The 19,326-nt window shown below is 43.8% G+C and overlaps 1 protein-coding gene across 5 annotated transcripts in view; it reads right to left on the reverse strand.

The window, feature by feature from the left end:
* Window positions 1–2,299: 2,299 nt before the first annotated feature.
* Window positions 2,300–19,326, reverse strand: part of LOC138114647 (calcium-activated potassium channel subunit beta-2) — a 142,905-nt gene continuing 125,878 nt past the window's right edge. For 4 of the 5 annotated variants that reach the window (XM_069024355.1, XM_069024356.1, XM_069024354.1 and 1 more), the window contains exons 2-5: window positions 18,926–19,036; window positions 12,787–12,957; window positions 10,121–10,316; window positions 2,300–4,482 (exon numbers count right to left, since the gene is read on the reverse strand). In XM_069024355.1, coding sequence (XP_068880456.1) covers window positions 4,198–4,482; window positions 10,121–10,316; window positions 12,787–12,957; window positions 18,926–19,036 — 763 coding nt within the window. In that variant the 3' untranslated portion in view covers window positions 2,300–4,197. The remainder of the gene's footprint in view (window positions 4,483–10,120; window positions 10,317–12,786; window positions 12,958–18,925; window positions 19,037–19,326) is intronic. The other variant, XM_069024358.1, reaches the window with a different exon arrangement.

Consider the following 19,326-nt stretch of genomic DNA (forward strand, 5'->3'; position numbering starts at 1 on the left):
TGGATCCTGCACTTCACTGGTGGGAGATAAAAATGAAAAAACCCTGCTGGTCAACCTCACAAAAAAACCCTGACCTCAAAATATTCAGTGAACTGATCAATTGCTGATCATTTTGTTTCACATCAGAGTAACCGTTATGTTTATTTTTTCGAGATATCCTATGTAAAACGTTTCCCTCAGCCCTAGACTTCAAAGAGGTTCTTTAATTCAAACTGAAAAATGGAAACATCTTGTTTTCAAAACACTGAAAAAAATTAATTGATGTTTACCCTCGCTTTTCACTCTATCCTGTACAAAAAAATCAATTTGGCAAAGTTTGCATTCAGTTGTGAGATGTTTGGGAACTCCACAAACTGTGCGTTGTTTTCCTCTGAAAATTGAGTGCTGGGAAGGGACAAGTGTTCAGTGGAGCAGAAAAGTGAGGGTTTTTTCCCAAATATTTGATGGATGATGAACAGTACAGTGGATAATGGAGAGAAGATGCTCAGAGTCTGTGGAAAAATTGTGTTCCTGCAAAGATATTGGATAACCCCCATGAATGCCTGGAGCAAATTTCATAATGGCATGACTGTATGAGAAGGGAAATGAGCTGAACAATTTTTAAGGTGATTGTAATTGACAATGCCATTCACAATAGAGGCTGTACTGCTGTAAGGTCAAAGGTTTTACAGTCAAAGGAAAGCAGGAATCCTCACAGAACAGACAAACACCAGCCAGTTCCTTCCCAGCTACTTCTTCCATTGAGCTAACAGTAACCCTAACCCTAACCCAAAACCTAACCCTAACCCTTACCCCAACCCTATTTTTCAACCAGAATTTAAAAATTAATTACCCAAGTTCACTCCCATCCTCTATACAAAGGAAAAAACCAGGAGGCTACAAGGTGGGACTTTATTCCCTATTTTCCTTGTGGTGGGAAGTCACTGCCTTTGTGTCTCCTTGAGATCTGCAGGTTCTTGTGAACCCTCTCTCCTTGCTGCATTCACCCAAGCTCACCCTGGAGATAGGTATTCTTCCACTGGGTACATTTTGTGAGATAAATTGATGTCTCCTCAATGAGGAAAACTAAATCAAAATAAACTCTCTGTTGTCCTAGCTGGTGACATTTAGTAAATCTGCTGCAAGGTGCCAAATTTCAAAGTATTACAGCAAGGATGTTCACACTTCAGCTTCAGATTTAGATGTTCCAGAATAGAAATAAGGCTTGACATATACAATCTAATTAAGAAAATAACAACTACTAAAAGGCCATGTGAATTTGGTACCTGAAATACTTACGAATGCTTTAAATCACACAAGGCTGCTTGTCATAAGCTTCTGATGCCTGGGTATACTGCACAACCTTTTTCATATTGCACCTTTCTCTTCCAGGGTTTTCCAGGACAGGTTTTTCCCTGCTGCTATCCCAAATGCCCAGCTGGGACATCAAGAGTTGAAATGTTTGTTCTAGGAAGAGTCAGAACCAGTGTCAGAAACAGGGTAGGTTTGCCTGGCTCCTGAATTGCATTAGATATTTTTCTCATTCATTTGAGCTGCCTATAGGCACATCAATGCCTTTTGCAGGGGAAAACATGATATTAAAATAGAGGAAGAAATGGCACAGACTAACATCCCTGCTGCAACACCATCTCTCTTTGGGGCAGCAGGAGTTGTCAAAAATCCCATTTGCAGTGCTAGCACTTCAGTAGGGGGTTAACAGTGCCAAGGATCAGATGGATAATTCCCTTCAAAATTATTGTTTTACCTCACTCCATCCAATTACTCAAGTTGTTTTGCTATCCCTCAGATCTCTCTCTTAATGTCAACAAAATGATTATAGCCTACGACAGCAGCAAGATGTTTCACCCACAGGAGCTCTGGTGAAATGTTTTATGGCACGATATGTTGAAAGCAGCGTTTGATGTGTAAATGTCAGGAACAATCAGCTTCCCTGTCACCGAGCGAAAATACACAAATACAGGCACCAAAAATGTCACAAGGCACGTAAATCATTGTGCAAATGGCCAGCATAAGTATTGGTGATGGTGTGGAAAAGCCACCACACCAGAGCTGGGTGCTGCCAGGGCCATGTAGCATTCCTGATTTGGGAATTGTGATTGGCAGCACAGTCCAGTCCCACTGATGTTGAGGTTCTCAGGTGTCCCAGTGCTGGCTCCTGCAATTCCAACATACTGACCAAAACCTCTTTTTTGCAAATGAACATTTATGAATTCCCTGGTCCACCAGCACTCCTCTTTTCTTGGTAATAGAAGCTACAGAAAAGAGTTTGATGAAACAAGCCAGATCTGAAGGCAGAAGATATTGAAATCTGGAAGATTTAATTTAATATTTTTATTACATATTTTTGGAACCTTCATTATCCCCCCACCCCCCAGGAATTTAATTACCTAAGGAAAATTATACTACTGATTACAAGATTGCAGGTTTATTTTCACTGCTGAGAACTCATATTTTTTTTTTTTTTACAGCTCACATTACACTTGCATGACTTGTTTTGTAACATCTTGAAATTTTTAATGCTGTGATGCGGAAAGGTACTTATATATATAGATGAACTAGACAGAATACTTGGTTTTCAGTCTTTTTGAAGGGAAAAATGTTATTTTCTTGGTTTGAGTAGGCCTGTATATGGTTTCTTTGAGCTATTGGGTAATAAGTTCACAGGATTTCTCCCAGGATGTGCCTTGTGTTTGTCCTTCAGGCTGGGTGCAACATGAGAAACTGAGAGAGGTGTCTTTAAAACATAAGAAGGAATGTTTTCTATAGGGGAATAAAAATAAATTATGCAGAAATTGTGACTACAGTGTGTATGAAATTAAATTGGCAAGTATACTGTGGTAAATATTTGACAGATAGGACAACAATTTAGCCAGATTCTCAGTTTTTCCAATAAATCATTGCACCTGGGTCTTGTAAATCATAATTCATGTCAGCCAGCACTGCATAGTGAGTTAAGGTCAGGAGAGATTTCCAAATGTGTTATGATGATTATCTAACAATTCAGTTAATAGAGCCGTAGAATTGGATGAGATTTTTGTCATTTCCCATGTCACAGCAACAGAGACCTTTGACTGAAACACCATCATGAATATTGGATAAGATCCTGCAGTGCTGCTCCTCCATGTTATGATATTATCCAAGGATGAAGGTTACAAATACATGAGTTGTACTGTTCATTTTCCAGTGGGTAGAAACAAAGAAAAAAAAACCCCATAAACAAGTTTCAATACACAACTAGATATAATATAGCTTTTTCTTTATATATATATATATATATCTGTATATATATCAAGTAAAAAAATCTAAAATAGTTGGAAGTAAAAAATGAAAAAATAGCTGATAGTGTTATTTTTTTCTTTACAGTGATATGGTAGCAAATACAAGACAAATGAATAATAAACCTTTACATAAGGAGTTCTGGTCCCACCTCCATCAATAGGGCTCAGACTAGAATACAAAATGGAAAAAGGTGTTTTTTGCTTTTTGGCTACAGCTTCTGCAAGTGACAAAAACTTATGTTGATAAGACAGAGGAAAATTATAGCACTACACAAAATAAAACTCCAAAGTGTTTTCCAAAAGACCTTAAACACCATAGGGTACAATTGACTTCTGAACTGAGGGAGCAAACACAAAGCATCACCAAGTCCTACTGAGGCTGAAAATACTGTACACTTATCCTGACCTCAAAATACATCCCTTTTGTGCCATTTTACAGTAAAAAACCCATATCAATGCTTTTTTCACCCCCCTCTGCAGCCAATATTTAAAAAGCCAAAGCCACAAATCCAAGGAATGGACTGAGGCAGATGTGAGACCTCAATGATGCACAAGTGGTCGGCTGCCCTTTGTCCAGCAGTGAATTTCCCCCAGAATCATTTACACCGAAAACATCAACCGACTAAAGCTTGGCCAATGGTCACACTGAGCCCTATCTTGGGTGTAGAAAAGAAAGTACTAATCCCAGCATAAAACAAGATCATAGAGACAGTCAACACAAAACAGTAACTTTTTCAGTTGTCTGCATAATAATAACATCATGTTTGCATATAGAACAGCTTTTGCATTATTGCTCTACTTAGAAGAATATAGTAAGGAACTTATACCAGACTTGCACATTACAAACTTAAGGTTCTTTGGTGAAGAATGAGAAAAACAGTATTTTCGCTGTAATTGAATTTCAGAGAAGCTTCCTTTCCTATCTGCTGATCCTTTGGATTCTCTCGCAGAGCAGGGAAAGGTATTGAGTCAGCTTCACCATGGCGACGATGGCGACCCCGCCGATCATCATGCAGGTGGGCCAGAACAGGGAGTGGAACAGCACGTTGGAGCTGTACAGTTTGGTGAGGATCACGTTCTTCTGAACGCCCTCGGGGTCGTAGAAGCAGGAGAAGCGTTGGTACTTCCTGAAGTTTTCCATCACCACATTCACCAGCGACATGGATTCTTCGTAATTCTTCCCGCACTTGGGGATGTACGAGCACTGGGAAGGAAGCACAGGGAGAAAAACACGTCTCCAAACCTGTTGCAGTGTCTGTTGTCAGGTGGCAAGCAGGGAAACCTCGAGGTGATTATGCTTTTCATAACAAGAGTGCAATACTATTACACTAATAATAAATTTATCACAGCAAAACCCAATATTTTCCACATCTACAGAATTTCCCATTGGAGAACCTCCAAGTGCTGTTCAAACATTAATGCATTAATCTGCACGGTGCCTTGTGAGATAGGTGAATATATTATTATTGCTAATTTACACATGCAAAAATAGAACTGATGAAGTACCTCTTCATCTTAAGTGGCACACATATGCTCACAGTTAGATGGGTAATTGACTTTTTGTAAATACGAATCTGGTAGTTTAGATCTCACTTGGCTTGGATCAAAGTGATCACAGGGGGCACAGGATTTCACTCAGAGCAGAGATGGATGAGGGGAGACCTTTATACAAATTTTCCCACGGGGGTAATGCCTCAGTTAGAGGTAGTCTAGGTCTTCCTACTGACTTTCATTCAGTCTCTAGCTGAAGATCAACCTGGTTGCCAGGGTGGCTCTTAGTGCTGTTTTTGCTTTTGACCCCAGCATAGGTCCAACAGCTCCTTCTCTCTGATAATTTAATGAGAAAGGGAGTTTTGCAAAGGAAAAAAAGATGTTTTGATTAAAATAATGTGACCCATGGGTTTTGATTATTATTGTTTTAATGTACATACTTTATAAGTGTCCCTCCATTCTTTTTCATGACGTGCTGTGACATTTTTTGGTAACACACTGCAACAAATCTCTAGTCCTAATTATGATTGAAGGATTAACCTCGTAACAGGATATGATTGATTCATTGGCAAGTTATTAACACAGAATATGATTTGAAGCATGGCAGAGAGATTGTCTGGCGTTAGCAGGCTGCAGCATTAATGGTGGAGTGTGGCCACACTGCCATTATGAATATTTCATAGAGCTCTGGAAATTAGAGATGAAAAATATCAGAGCATTAATATCTCATCCATCTTCCTGCTGGTGCATGTCTGCTCCCTATAGGATATTCTCTTGTACTCTGACCAAATTTGTCTTAAATGTCCAAAGTCATGAGCCCTTTTCCAGTGCCCATGAGTCTTTAATAGATCATAATCTACTAAGCAGGGGAAATTTCTCAGTGAAGCATTCCTCATTTTCTCTTTATAAATTTTCTGTTATCACTGTCATAACAGCAGTATTTCCAGTTCAGATGGGTTTCTGTTGTGTTTTTTTGGGGGGTTTTGGGGTTTTTTTTGTCATTTTTGTGCTATACATTTTTATTTCTGGAATTGCCATGAAGTATCCTGAACGAGGTGATTAAATAAGAACTTGGCCACTTTTGCCAAAATTCAATTTCCCCTCGACAGAAAATGGAAAACATAGAAGCCCAAATGAGGAAAGATTCCTGGGCTCTAAATCTGTAGAAGTTCCCAGGAGTGCAGCAAGTCTGAGTGTTTTCAAAGGGGAGCTGATGCTGAAGCAGAATTGGAGACGTTTCTCCTACACCTGCTGGCACAGAGCCACCAGCCATGTTGGGCTGCCCATGATGGAAGGCCTGGGAGCATGAAACTGTGAAGTGCAGCTGTGCAAGGGAAGTTTATTTTGCCTCTCATGCAGACTCCTTGTGCTGAAGCCATCTCTCTCTCCAGGCTGTGGTCTCCCAGGTGCTCTCCAAGGCGTGTGTGCCCTTTACTCTGTGTGCTATCTGCCTCACTCTGGTTCTCCTGAGATGCTGGAGACATCTTGGCCTCAGCTTTGAGTAGGTCCCTAGGACAAGGACATTAAACTGTGGTTGTGGGGTGCTCCTGGCCTCCTTCAACATCTTGGCTTCCCCAGTGAGATCCCAGGGGTAGCACAGGGCTGGCTCTGCTGTTTTTCATAGGTGATTGGCAAACAAGTAGGAAGACTCAATAATGGGATGTATTGATGTTTTCTTTGTTTTCAATAGCTTTAATTTTCAGTAGTTTTCTCCAATGCCTGGCAAGGAATTTTATATCCACAACTGTTATGCTGTACCTGTGCATGTAGACAACTAAATCTATGCCGCTTTATGGCACTTCTGCATTGTCCAACACTTGGAAATCTGCAAGTAAGCAATGTCTGATGCTCTACCTCAGGTGAAGATTCTGTGATATAGCATGAGAAAAGTGGTTCTTATGCTCCTTGCAATCTGAGCACAAGAAGGATCTACCAGACTCCTACAAATGGAAGTTGTTATCAATGTTTTCATCTCTACTTTCCTAATATAAAGGACTGGGAAGGTGTCCTGTCTGAACTACCTCTGGACACATCCAGCCCAGTGCTCTGCTCAGTGCTCAGGAACTTGTCCAGTCAGGTTATGAATATCTCAAAGGATGGAGATCACACAACTTCTCCAGGTGAGCTGGAGGCAGTTTCCTTTAAATCAATGATGTTACACTGAAAAGGCTGCTGTCAGAAAAGCCCTCAGTTCAGGCTGGGCAGTGAAATACACAACTCTTATCCTATGTCTGTGGCTGGGATTGGTGTCCAAGCTGAGCCTGGAAACTTAGGATGTGCTGTGGCAATCTTTGTGAGAAGGTGGTCAGGATATCAATTTACATCTCTTTTGGAAATGGCAACAGGTTTGGAGAAGGGTTGAAGGAGAAGTTCTGTGTCTGAGTTGTCCTGAATTGATTCCTCCAGATGGAATTCTCCAGTTCCAGCCCTGAAATGGGTCTACTGGAATCCACAAGTGAACACCTCTGCTTCCTCTCCCTGTACCAGGCAAACTCCTTCCTGGCCTATAAATACCTGAGCCTTCAGTGGCAAACCCTGAGACTCCCCATCATCTCTGAGTCTCAGGGAGTAACAGCTGATTTTGGTGATTAAATCCTTCTTGTTATCTCACTAATGGAGAACCGATATAAATCAGCAGTAGCTCCAATGACATGAAAAGAGTCAAAATTACATAATATGAGATCAAAATGGGGCCTCTCTAATTGCTTTAACTACCACAGCCCCTCCTCATGGTGACAGCCTGGCTCCATGGCCAATTTACCTCTCACCGAAGCTGTTACAGCCTCCGGCAGCTGAGCAAGAAAAGTGCAGCCTTGGAAGCGTTTAAACCATTTTGTCTGTAGTATTGACAAGGGGCTGGGCTTGTCCTAAAGGCTAGAGATAAAGTACAAACAGTGAGAGCAATGAAAAGCCAGAAAAAATCTCATGTGCTTTTCTTGAAAAGACTCTAGCAGCTTGACAGGTATCCACTGACTTCCCACTGATTCCCACTGGAGACTGGCAGCAGCATGCTGTAGATCTCTGTATAAATTGTACCTACTCCTTACTCCACCTTCTGAGCTGACAGCCAGGTTAGACAGCAATTCTCCTGAATAAATCATTATTTAAGATCAAAGTGGATTTTGCTCCGTCCGTGCTGGCTGGGGAGAGGAGAGAGATGGGCTCCAGGTGCTGCTTTGTGTGTGTGTGGGTGCTCAGCAAAGCAGAGAGCTTGGTCGAGGGGTGCTGACCTTTTGAAGGTCACTGGTGTTGGCCTTGGAGTGTCAGGACAGTGCTCTGTGTTGTTCACAGTCATGTCAGAGCTCAGTGAGCCAGGCATGGGTTTTTTTATTTTGTTTATTTGGCAAGGGGAAAGACAGAGAACACAGATCTGAGTAGGTGGATGGAGAGAGACAGCTGGCACCCAACTGGAGCATCACCATGCAGCACTGCTCAGGACTGCTTTCTTGCTGCATGGAGATGCTCTTTGGCCAGGGAAGAGGGAAAGCATATCTGGAGTGATGAGATGGGTTGTGCTGACTTGAACTTGGAAACTCTGCAGATCTGAGCCATGAGCAAGAAGCCAGGTATTTTATAGACATTGCAAACTTCCACTCAAAACTGCTTTTGGATTCAGGTCACATAGCCAGCAGCATGTCAGGAAAACTTAGGAATCCTCCTGAGAGCAGAGCTTAACCTGTAAAACAACCTTGGGCTGGAGAAGTATTAACTGTGCCTACACTAAATTAAGAGGAGGTGGCATCTGGGAGAATTTCAAAGTCCATTTCAGCAAGCAAAAATTATCAACAACAATGTGGAGATTTATGCTGAATCTCTTGATTTATTTGAATCAGTGGAGCATAGAGATTTATCTGATCTCTTTTAATCAACTGAGGCGTGCACATCATGATTTTGCTTGTGCCCCAGCAGGAAGTGGGGTCCGTCCTGCCTCAGGCTTCACACACAATGAGTGCCTCTTCCTGCACTAATGGCAGAGCAGAGGGGAAAAAGGGGGGACTCTTCTCCATTTCATACTTCAGATCCAGAGGACTCCATCTCTCAGTCATGGGAGTTAATTATCCAGCAGAATAAGCAGCCTAGTGCCACCATGCCGTGCTTTGACTAAATTTAATATCACTTCATCTTAATATGCAGAAGTAATTTGGTCTACTGAACGGCTGCCATAAATAGAAACACAATAGGTTACGTTGTCAGCAGCCTGAAACGGGGCTGTGCTGTTCCGGGGTGTGCTTTGCCAAGCACCCACAGTTTGGGGTTCAGTGACCTTGGATAATCAAGCAGTTAATGCAGATCTGGCACCTGTAAGTCTAATGATTCCACTGCGTGCCTGCTCACTCCAGCTCGTATTCTCACAGATACTGGCGCTGTCAACATGAGGAAAGGAAGGTGGGGAGAGGGACAATTCCCTGTCCCATCCTGCCGTTCTTTGTGGAAGGAGCGCGGAGCCACCTGCGAGGGCAGGCACTCGCCGGGAGTGATGCACAGCCCCGCGCCAGCCACACAGCTGTGACTGCCACTGGAGGGGACGCGCCTTCTCTGCATCTGCTGCCTCGCTACAGCCTCCAGACAGGAGCTGTCTCCATCCCACCTGGATGGAGTTATGCTGGAGCGTGTACTTGCAGAGGCAGAGAGGGGAATTCTTCAGACTTGCTTAAGATAATTCTTTAAGATCAATGTCTGGAATCAGGGAAGTTCTGCTGTAAAGGTGGGGTGACTCCTTGGCTTATTCGCTCCCCAAAGCCAGGCCTTTTGTTTTTGTGCTGCTGCTTTTATCTTGGCAGTCGTCACTCAGCAAACTTTCAGGATCTTTGCAGGGTAAGTGCTGTGCCTGGACCCCGGCAGCTCAGCTGACCTCAGTGGAGCTGCTCAGGTGCAGAGCTTGTCACCAGAGATGGAGATGGGCTCTCGTCTCTCCCTGCCACCTTGCCTGGCCTTGCAGAATGGAGTATCCATTCTCACTGCCACATGGGTGCTCCCTGCACATTTCTAGGGGTGTTCACTGTCATGGGGAGCCATGCCTGGGTGGGAAGTGACTTGTCCACAGCTCCATGAGAATATCAGTGTGACAAGTGCTCTGTGCTCCCCTGCTCTTGTAAAGCACTTGTAAAGGACAAGGGAGGCTCCCACCCTTGGGGCACAGCACCCTCAGTAGAATGGATGGGGGCAGAAAGCTGCCCCTCTCCAGACACATGAGCTCAGTTTGTGCACTGATTTCTGCTTTCTCTGCTCTGTATTTACCAGTGAAGCAGGAGCTGGAAGCTTTATATTGATTTAAAGTGAGGAATGGATATAATGAGATGAGAAGCCCTCCAGAAACCCATTTAGGAACAAATTTTATTTCGTGCTCCTACCTCAGAATTAATTTTCATTGTTTCTTCAGTGTGGTAGAGTAGAAGCTTCTGGCCAGAAGAGGTGAGATTAACATACACCTGCAGGCAGGGGTACTGAGAGATTTTCCAGCACTCTGGACCGCAGTTAAATGAGCAGTTGAAGGTTTCTGTGATGGATGCATTGAGAAGCGAGCACTGAGTCTCTTCTGTCCAGACACTAAGCAGGAAAAAAAGAGAAATTAGAGCATGGCAAGAATAGGCAAATAAGCACTAAAGCCATCTCAGGATTCCCATCAGAGATATACTGGGGGCATCTTAAAGGAGAGGCTACGTGTTGCAGGGCATTGAGCAAAGCCTGGGCTGTCTCATGTCACACATCACAGAGAGTGTTTTATTCTGTAGTACCCAAAGTTTAGCCTTTGGGCACAAAACTACCCTATTCACCTATGCCTGTGTATAAATGAAAAGTGAACTGGAACTTTGACCCTGAAGAAGGTACATTTGAAAGGGTGTCAAGCAGAGAGAGAAGAAAACCGAGCAGCTTGCGCTGGGGAGAGCACGACACACACAGTCGTGCATGACAAGACACCCTGAGCCAAGACTTGAGGGTTAACTAAAAGTCCAGATCAATTTAAAGTGGAGGTTGAGAGGACAATTTTGAATCAGCAGGGTATATATTCTCACATGCATGAGGACACAGGATCTCACGAGTGGTACCTCATGCAGCTGTACCTATGGGAAAGCTTTTCCTAGTGGCAGCTCGCTCAGTTTTCTGTAAGTTTAGTCAGTGGTTGTAACTTTTCTGGAGGATTTCATCTTATCTCCAACTCACCAGAGGCTAAAACTGGAATGATGGAGCCTCGCTGTGCACTAGCAATGTTCACTAGCATGTATTTAAAAATCTACAGCTGTGTTTTCCTTGGGGAAAGGGCAAACTGAGGGCTCTGCAAAAAAGCCCTTGTGGGCTGGGGGGAGGTTTCACCCAGGGTTCCCTTTTAATCGTGCTCAGCCCCTCAACTCACTCCCAGTGTGGCTGTCCTGCCCTACAATGAAGGGGATGAGGGTCTGCTTGGCCCTCACAAAACCTATGAGAGGCTTTACATAGTAAGTGATATCAAAGATTTCTGAATAATTCTATTGCTGTTTTGCTTTAGCAGTAATTCTGCTTGTATATTCCGTTTCACATTTATATTAAATTATGCTATGTTTTCTGGGGGGAAATGGAATGAAAGGATCTTTTTCCCCTCACAGGCAGTATTTGCTGGAGGGGTATTGCTGTGAAAGAGAAGAACCCCTGAGGAGATCTGGCTGTGTGAAAAAAAGTGACAGCAAGGACTCCTGGGTTGTTTTCTCCTCACTTTCACCTTTCTGGCTGCTGTTTTATTCATGCAGGGGGGTTATAAGGCAACACCTACCCACCACAGACTTGTGAAGATGGAATAGTTGATACTTTGCAGGTACTTTGATATCTTCTGGCAATTCTTTTTACACATATCTTACAATATAAATCAACTCTTTCCACGTGAGCAATTTTGACCTTAGCAGCCTCTGCAATTGACCCTGATATTGCTGAAAGGGCTGGGAGAGCAATTTGGAAGAGCAGATGTTCTTGGAAACTTAACAGTTCTTCATCTCAGTTTTCAAAATCTAAATTTTGCCTTGATTTAAAACAGGACAAATAACTTTATCACACAAATAAGATGCTGCCAATCAGTACAGCTCATCCTCATCTGTATTCCTTGTCACTGCAGGGTCAAGAGGGAATATTCTCATGCATGTGCACCAGTATAATTGAGGATGCTCATACCTGTTAACTGTAGGCACTTATTGCATGTGCCTAAAGAAGAAGCCTGTGGAGTTTAACCCAAAGTGTGCCAGGTATGTACCCCTGCCTTAGTGTGGTTTGGGGCATGGCAGACTATATTTTGATGCCTCGTTACACATTTTTCATTCTCTTAGCTCCACAAGTCAGGGCAGAAAAAACCCACCCCTGACAGCTTTATTGCAGTCTGTGCTGCATTTTAAATACAGATGATGCTTGAAAACTGATTACAAATGTTGTTAATGAATCACAGGACAAACTCTCTTCTCGGTGTCAGAGGAGGAAGACAGAGAAAGCCTCAGAAAAATTAAGTGCAGTGCAGGAATGATGAAAGATGGTTTTCCACTTTCAGCAGATTACTATCATGAGGATTTCACTTCTTAAAATTAAATTAATAACCGACATGGAAAGCTACATGTTATAAAGAGCTTGATTTCTTTCCCAAATTAATTCTCCATCCTTCATTTGGAAGTGTACTGTTTTTCAAGGCTGAAAATTATTTTTTGCTCTTTTGTCCTGAGTCTGGGCTTTGCAGCAACAGCCTCTGAGAAGCTTATAAGGTTCAGCAGACTGCAGGCCAGCTGATATGGATATTATGCTGGTGTTAAACTGTGCCAAGTCTAAAGCCTGTGGATCAAGATTTTGTCAAACAGGAATCTAATTCTTCCCTCACTTTATGCCAGTATTACTCAAATTGCTTTTCACTGTGGCTATGCCTGATTTATACTGGGGCAAGGAAGTGCAGGGTCAGGCTTATGTTGACCAAAGGAAAAATTATAAAACTTTAATAAAAAGAGTCAAAAGAATAAGTCACATGAAGTCAGCTGGAGCAGGGGTGTGAGACCAGGGACAACCATGAAATTACCTCTGCATGTAGGACCGTAGCAGCGTGATTCCCAGCAGGAAGTACATCATGATAGAGCACACCATCATGGCCAGCCCGAGGAGTATGGCCCGATCTTCTCCAGCTTTTAGGGCTGTGACTGTTTTCCTTTTGTCCAGTAGGTCGTGATCCCTGATTTTTTGGTAAATATTTCTGAGGTTGAAAATAATACATTCTTATGTGAAGTTCATATTTAATCATCAATGCAACCTCTACAGGGTGGGCAGTTCCACCTCCATACCCATCTCATGGAGAGAAAGGCTTAAAGGTCCTCAGGTGTCCTTTTTCAACGGATTCACTCTGACCTGGTGGAAACTTATTCATCTCTAAAATAAATAACAGCCATTTCTGAAAAGGTAAAAACCCCTTACAGCAAATAAAAAAGTTAGACACTTGTGCCAGCTCAGTAAATCCTCCTTTGGTACAGCCTCTTTGGCTCAGTAGAACTATTCCAGAGGTGCTTTTGACCTGCCAGTGCCATCTTAGGCCACCAGAAGATGTTCAGGTGTATGAGGTGTCTTTTCTTCAGCTGGATAGGGTAACAGGTCTTATGTTACCACATGTAGGATATAGCCTGAAGAAAGTCATCATTAATATTATCTGAAAGGACCATGCTCTCTTTTGATTCACTATAGGCTATTGGTTTGGGCAATTTTCCACCCTGAGTGTGACTCAAAGCTCATGAAACACTATGGGGATTTTGCAGATTTCTGTGGGTTTTTTTTTTATTGAAAGCTTATTTACTTTATTCATAAAACAGCTTTTTGGAAGCCCAGTTACTCATTACAGTGAAAACCCTCTCAGAGAATTATCCACCAGAGCTATTTGTTCTGGGATTAAAAAAAAAAAGAAAAAAAAAAAAAAAGAAAAGGAAGATACAACAAACCATTCCCCCTTCAGCAGAGAGTCCTTTGCATTTTCTAACCATAAGTCCTTCTTTCATCTCCGAGCCTTTGATGATTCAATGGGTCATGAGGACATAATGGTGGAGAAGGAAATATTTGAGTACATTTCAAACACACTCAAACTTTGTGGGTTTAAAATGTACTTACAGACCTGAGGCTGGTCAAAATCTCCTGTGTTTTCTGTTATGGTTCTTTTGAATCATCCAGGCAGCACCCGAAGCATGTGAACCGCACACCTCTGAGCCCTGGCACCACCATAACATGGACACAGTAGTACACGTGGGAGAAGTTCCTCTTCCACTGTCTGTAAAATGGCAGGTGAGCAACATCAACGTCACTTTGGGTTCTAGCAAACCCACCACTCGTTTAAGCTGAAGCCACCAAGTTTCACTCACCCGTGGAAAAAAAATTCACTGAGTCAGATCAACCAGAGAACTTACATTGACTATTAAGGACAAAGAAATAGAGAGAAGACAGATGTAAAATCATACATAAACACAGTAGAAGCAACAGCAAAAAATATGTTTAATCATAGACTCCATGAGACTGGAACTGAATTTCTATTTAGATGATGAGTCACAGTCAGGAAAAGCACATATGGTGTGGGGTTTTATAGCAAAATCTTGCTTAGATGGTACTGCAGTCAATAGTCTCCTTTGCCTAAGAGCCCTTGAGGTTTTTTAATGTAATTTAAATCTTTAGATGTCCATGGTTTCTCTTCAAAACCATCCTTTAAAGCTTGTCAGTGTTTTCCTAGTTGGAAATGAAATGGTAATTCAGCCTGTCAAGATTTTCTCTGCTGTTCAGGAGAAAAAATATATTGTAAGCTGGCAGATGCAATTGCCTTCAAAGAAGTAATGTAGAGTAATAATCTAATGTTACTTTTCTATTATTATTTATCAAACTGTATTTAACTGCTGCTGTTAGGATTTGCATTGCTCCCAAATGGAAGCAGACAGGAAGGCAGAGATTGTCATGCAGTTCCAGCACATTAAATGATCACACAGCATAACTTATGTCAACGTGGAGGCATAAAACAGGCCCAGTGCAATCACTCACTAATGTCATAGGGTATAAAAGGGATACAAATGGACAATTTAAAAACAAATAGCTAATTGAGATTGGTTACAAGTGCTTCCCATGTGGCCTTGAGCCAAGGAACATGCCATACGAGGGAAAAAAAAGGATGGACTGAAGGGTGTGTGGTGGAAATGAGTTACCTGGCAAAGGTGACTGGTGACCACCTGCCAGGTGCATCTTCTAAGCTCACCTACCATAGGAAATAAAACTAAAGAAAGCTCTGCCTCAGAGGTCAGGCTTGGAGCACTGCTTCCATTGCTCTTCTGTAAATATCTGTTATTCAAAGCCCTGAGCAACAGCAAAGTGATAGCCTGGTACACCTCACTGAGGGCTTTTTTCCCCTGAATCCCTGCCAGGAGTCAGCCAGCCTGGTGACCCTGCCCGGCGGGTGGTGGTGTGGCACATGCCAGCCCATGACAGCAGTCCTGCCACAGCACAGGAGACAGCACTGAGCAACCCTCCCTCCTCCTCCTCACACTTGTGCCTGCACTGGGGAGGTGTAAATCCTCTGCGTGTGATACTGGGAACATCTGCTGTTACAGAACTTCACACTTTTGCCCCTTAGAGCCCTGGTTTCGGGAATAAAATATGCTGTGCCCTGTATTTGGCCAGTGGCAGAGCAGCCCCAGCAGCTCCCTCGCCGGGGCAGCAGCAGTGCCCCGCACACGGGTGTGCAGCCGTGTCGGGGTGGGCTCGTTCACGGGTGAACTTTTGGCACAGCTCAGGGGCCTCTCTCTGCTCGGTCAGCTGGAAGAATGCCGTGCTTAGCTGGCTGATTTTGGATCCCAGAGCTGCACAGCCAGAGTCAGCTGCCTCTGTGCTGTGTTTAAGTACAGATCGCTGCATCCCAGACTCTCTCGTCCGGGTGACTGCGTCTAATCCTTGTGGTTACCTGGGATAGCTCCTCATACGACCTCCAGGGGTGCTGGTTGTTTTTAAAGAAGTCCCAGCTGTCAGAACATGGGGTCTCCCCACCCTGTGCAAAGATATTTAATAGGAAGCAAGCCTCCAAGGAGAAAAGGTCTTTTTGCACTTGGTCGTTTCCAAACTGAAGTTCTCCCCTGCTAAATTTCCATGTCCTTTTTGCCAAGTTGCTCAGAGAATAAGGGTTGGCTGCTCTCCCTGGGCTCAGATGCCAGAGAGGAAATCTCAGCCGTGACTGTGCCTGCTGGGGACAGAGCAGAGATTTCCCTCTCCACATTCCTGCACAGTAGCAGTGCCGGGATCCCTCTGCAATGTGGTCAGCAGATCCTTCTGTACCTCCTGCTCCAAAATGAGCAGTACTAGGAGCTCTGTAAAGAGTGTTAAGTGTCCTCACGGGAAAGCTAGGATAAACAGGCACCTGCAATTACTTTATTTATTTCAAATAAACACAAATTACCTACCTTCAAAGCCCTCCCCTGGCAAACAGACCATGGTGTGACACAGAGGGAGACCTTGCCTCCTCTGGCATCACGCAGTTGTGGGGCTTGTCAGACAGGAGTTGCCTGCCTGCCTGAATAATTCAGAATGACTTTGAATTCACATTCACTTCTCTACTATCACAGTGGTTATGCAGATGTCACTCACATTACCTGAGGTGTTTACTGATATCAGAAATCCTTGAATGCAATGGTCAGATACTACTCCTGTATCTTACCGGCAGAATTCCCTGTGCTCAGGGATTTTTCTGCTCAGAAGCCAACTTCTTTACATTTTTCTTTACAGGTATGTTTGGCTGCATCAGTTTTTGCTAGTAGACCTATGGCAACAGGAAATATCTCTGGAGCTCTCAGAACAGACTCAGTGATAGTTGTAGAAGGATTCCTATAGATATTAACAGATTTGCTCACTCAGTTCCTTCCCTCTTCCTCACCAGGCTGGACAAAACTGAACCAAACCAAACCAGTGCCTTCTGTTTCCAATGGTTGCAATGTTGTGCAGAGCCTCTTTGACAGCTTAGAAAGAATGAGGGCTTGACTAGTTTTTCAAAGCATAAAATGTGGCAGCTGGGGAATTGTTGATGGCTAAAATGGCAATGAAATACAGATATTTTGGTGCTGATCCTGCAAAAAGAGATGCCTGAGAGATACCTTCCACCCAGGCAGAGGTGATTCCTCTAGAGCAAGTGACTCATTGCAGCACAGTTAATATTATGGTGCAATCCCTGAAAATTCTGTGGTTGTAGCATATGTTGGGTGACAAGTTTGCTGATCCATATGACAATCTTCCTGTCTGAAGGTTAAAGAAAAAAATCCCTAGGAAAGGGTCATTTAAGGTGAGTAATTTCTCTAAAAGGCACCACCAGTTGGATATAATGATGGCACTGGTGACCTTACATGTGTTAAAATCACTGCCAGACACTGGAGGATGAGTTTCTCCCACTAACAGCACTTGCTCTGTGTTCACACCTCTCCTCTGCAGTCCTCAGGCTGCCATCAACACTCTCTTACTTCCATCTTCTTTTCCTCCCTTTCCCTCCTGCATTTTATTAATCACTCACAAGATACAAAGAAGTCCTTCTGTAGAGCTCTACAGACCCTCTTGGGACATAAACCCACCCAATGGCTTGTCAAGATATCTGAATTTACCATGGCTGGTGTGTAGGCATAGAGATTCTGCTCCCTTTTTCCCTGTTTCTGCAGGCAGGCAGGGATGAGCTCTGCCTGGGTTTATACTGACCAGACTCTGGTGAGCCCTCAGCCCAACTTCAAGGCATGGTGAGAGTCAAAGGCTGTGCAAATCAGGAGTACATGGCTTCCAGCCAGCCAAAAGTGTGGGTAGATATCTCCTCCAACCGTCTAACCTTGGACCATGACTGTGTTCTAACGCAGAAGAATATTAGCCTGGGGAAAATTTGATTAAAGAAGAGACTTGCAGAAGTACAGGAGGCATTTAGACAACCAGCCTCAATGAAAGTTCATGCTGCCAAGCTGGCCTTTTTGTCTTCAAAATATCTGTTTGGGATCAGATAATCCAAAAAGCTGAACACCTATGCAACCTTTGCAGAAACATTTAGTGAATCGGCCAATTTTCCAAAGAATCTCAGGGTTCTGAGGGCAGCTCTACTCCTGAATTCAGGAGTGCATTTTCCCAAGCAGATGCCAGCAGTAATGTCTCATTAGAATTACTGAAGGGTGTGTTTCACTAATTGTCACTGTAGATACACTGATATCCATTTTTGTTTCACTGGAGTCTGACTTTTTGTGATTACACTTAATAATGATTGCAAGAGGAACTGAAGAAGAGGTGGGAAGGGGCAAAGGAAAGAAAAGAATGGCAAATGTGTCCTTGTTGTGACAAGACAAGCTGTCCAGCAAATCTTACTACAAAGGAGAGGGATTTTGGAATGATGAGTCTGAGCATTACCGACAATTGTTCTTTCATCATTGATACTTAACTTCTTTCATTCCCAACTGAGCACTGCCTTTGTCTGTGGACTTCAAACCTCTCCTTCCCTTCCCTTCTCTTTGGCATATTTCCCTGCTCCCCTGGGAGATCCAGTAACTCATTTATTCCTCTGTCTGCTTCAGCCTGTTCCCTCCAGCAACACCACTCAAGTGCGCTGGTGAGACATCAGCTCACTTTCAAGCAGCTTAACAACCCCCAGCTACTGTGCTCATCCTCATCCTCACGTGTGCACGTGTGTAACCAGAAAACATTTCTGGCAGCTGGAAGCATCCTCCAGATGTGTAACAGCTGTGTGGGGCAGTGATCTGGCTGGGGGACAGGAAGCACTGTGTGTGCTGTCCGGAGGGGGTGCAGGGCCAGTGTGGGTGATGGCTGGAAGCAGGACACCTGCAAAAAGTATAAAGGCTTCACAGGGCTTGGAGCTGGGGCTGCACACCTGTGGCTGGGGATTAGTGCGTTTTTAAACCTGTGCTGACCTCAGAGATGGTCACGGTGTGTTGCTCATGTCCTGAGAACAAGGAAGACTTTGGCCGTGGCTCTGGCATTGCCCCTCTGCTCTGTTTTGGCTTGGCACAGTAGCCCTGGCACTCCTGTGCCTGGTGGAGCAGCAGCCGGGGTTGTGAAGCACAGGAAGGACAGCCTTTGCATCCCTCCTACTTCTCCAGTGCCACCACTGGGGAGAAGCTACGGGCCACACCCATAAATATTCAAACCCGTAAGAGACAATCAGCACAGGTGCCGTTTACCTTTTCTCATCATGTCTGTAAGATGTAGATCCCCGGCCACTGGTCCAAATAAACATTTTAGAGGGTTGCCCAGTGTTGGCTCTGCTCGCTGCAGTGGGACGATGAAAGGACCTGGGGGAAGAGGGATAATTTTTGTCACTGCCCATCCAACATGGCAGAGCACATAATATCCAGCATGCCAGATCCCCTGTGGCCATGCCCAGCGTGCTCTGAAGATGGACCATGTGTTAACTCTAGGTGAGATGTAAAATAATGGGGATGAGACATCCGTGTGTGAGAATGGAGAATAAATCCCTTTGGTCCCACTGGCAAAAGGCGAGGCTGGCTAATCAGGCTTGGCTGTGCTCCACACTGCAAAGGATTCGCACCACGGGCAAGAAATCATCAGTAGTTTAAGAAAA

This window comes from Aphelocoma coerulescens, chromosome 9 (genome assembly GCF_041296385.1).
Source record: "Aphelocoma coerulescens isolate FSJ_1873_10779 chromosome 9, UR_Acoe_1.0, whole genome shotgun sequence".
Lineage (NCBI taxonomy): Eukaryota > Metazoa > Chordata > Aves > Passeriformes > Corvidae > Aphelocoma > Aphelocoma coerulescens.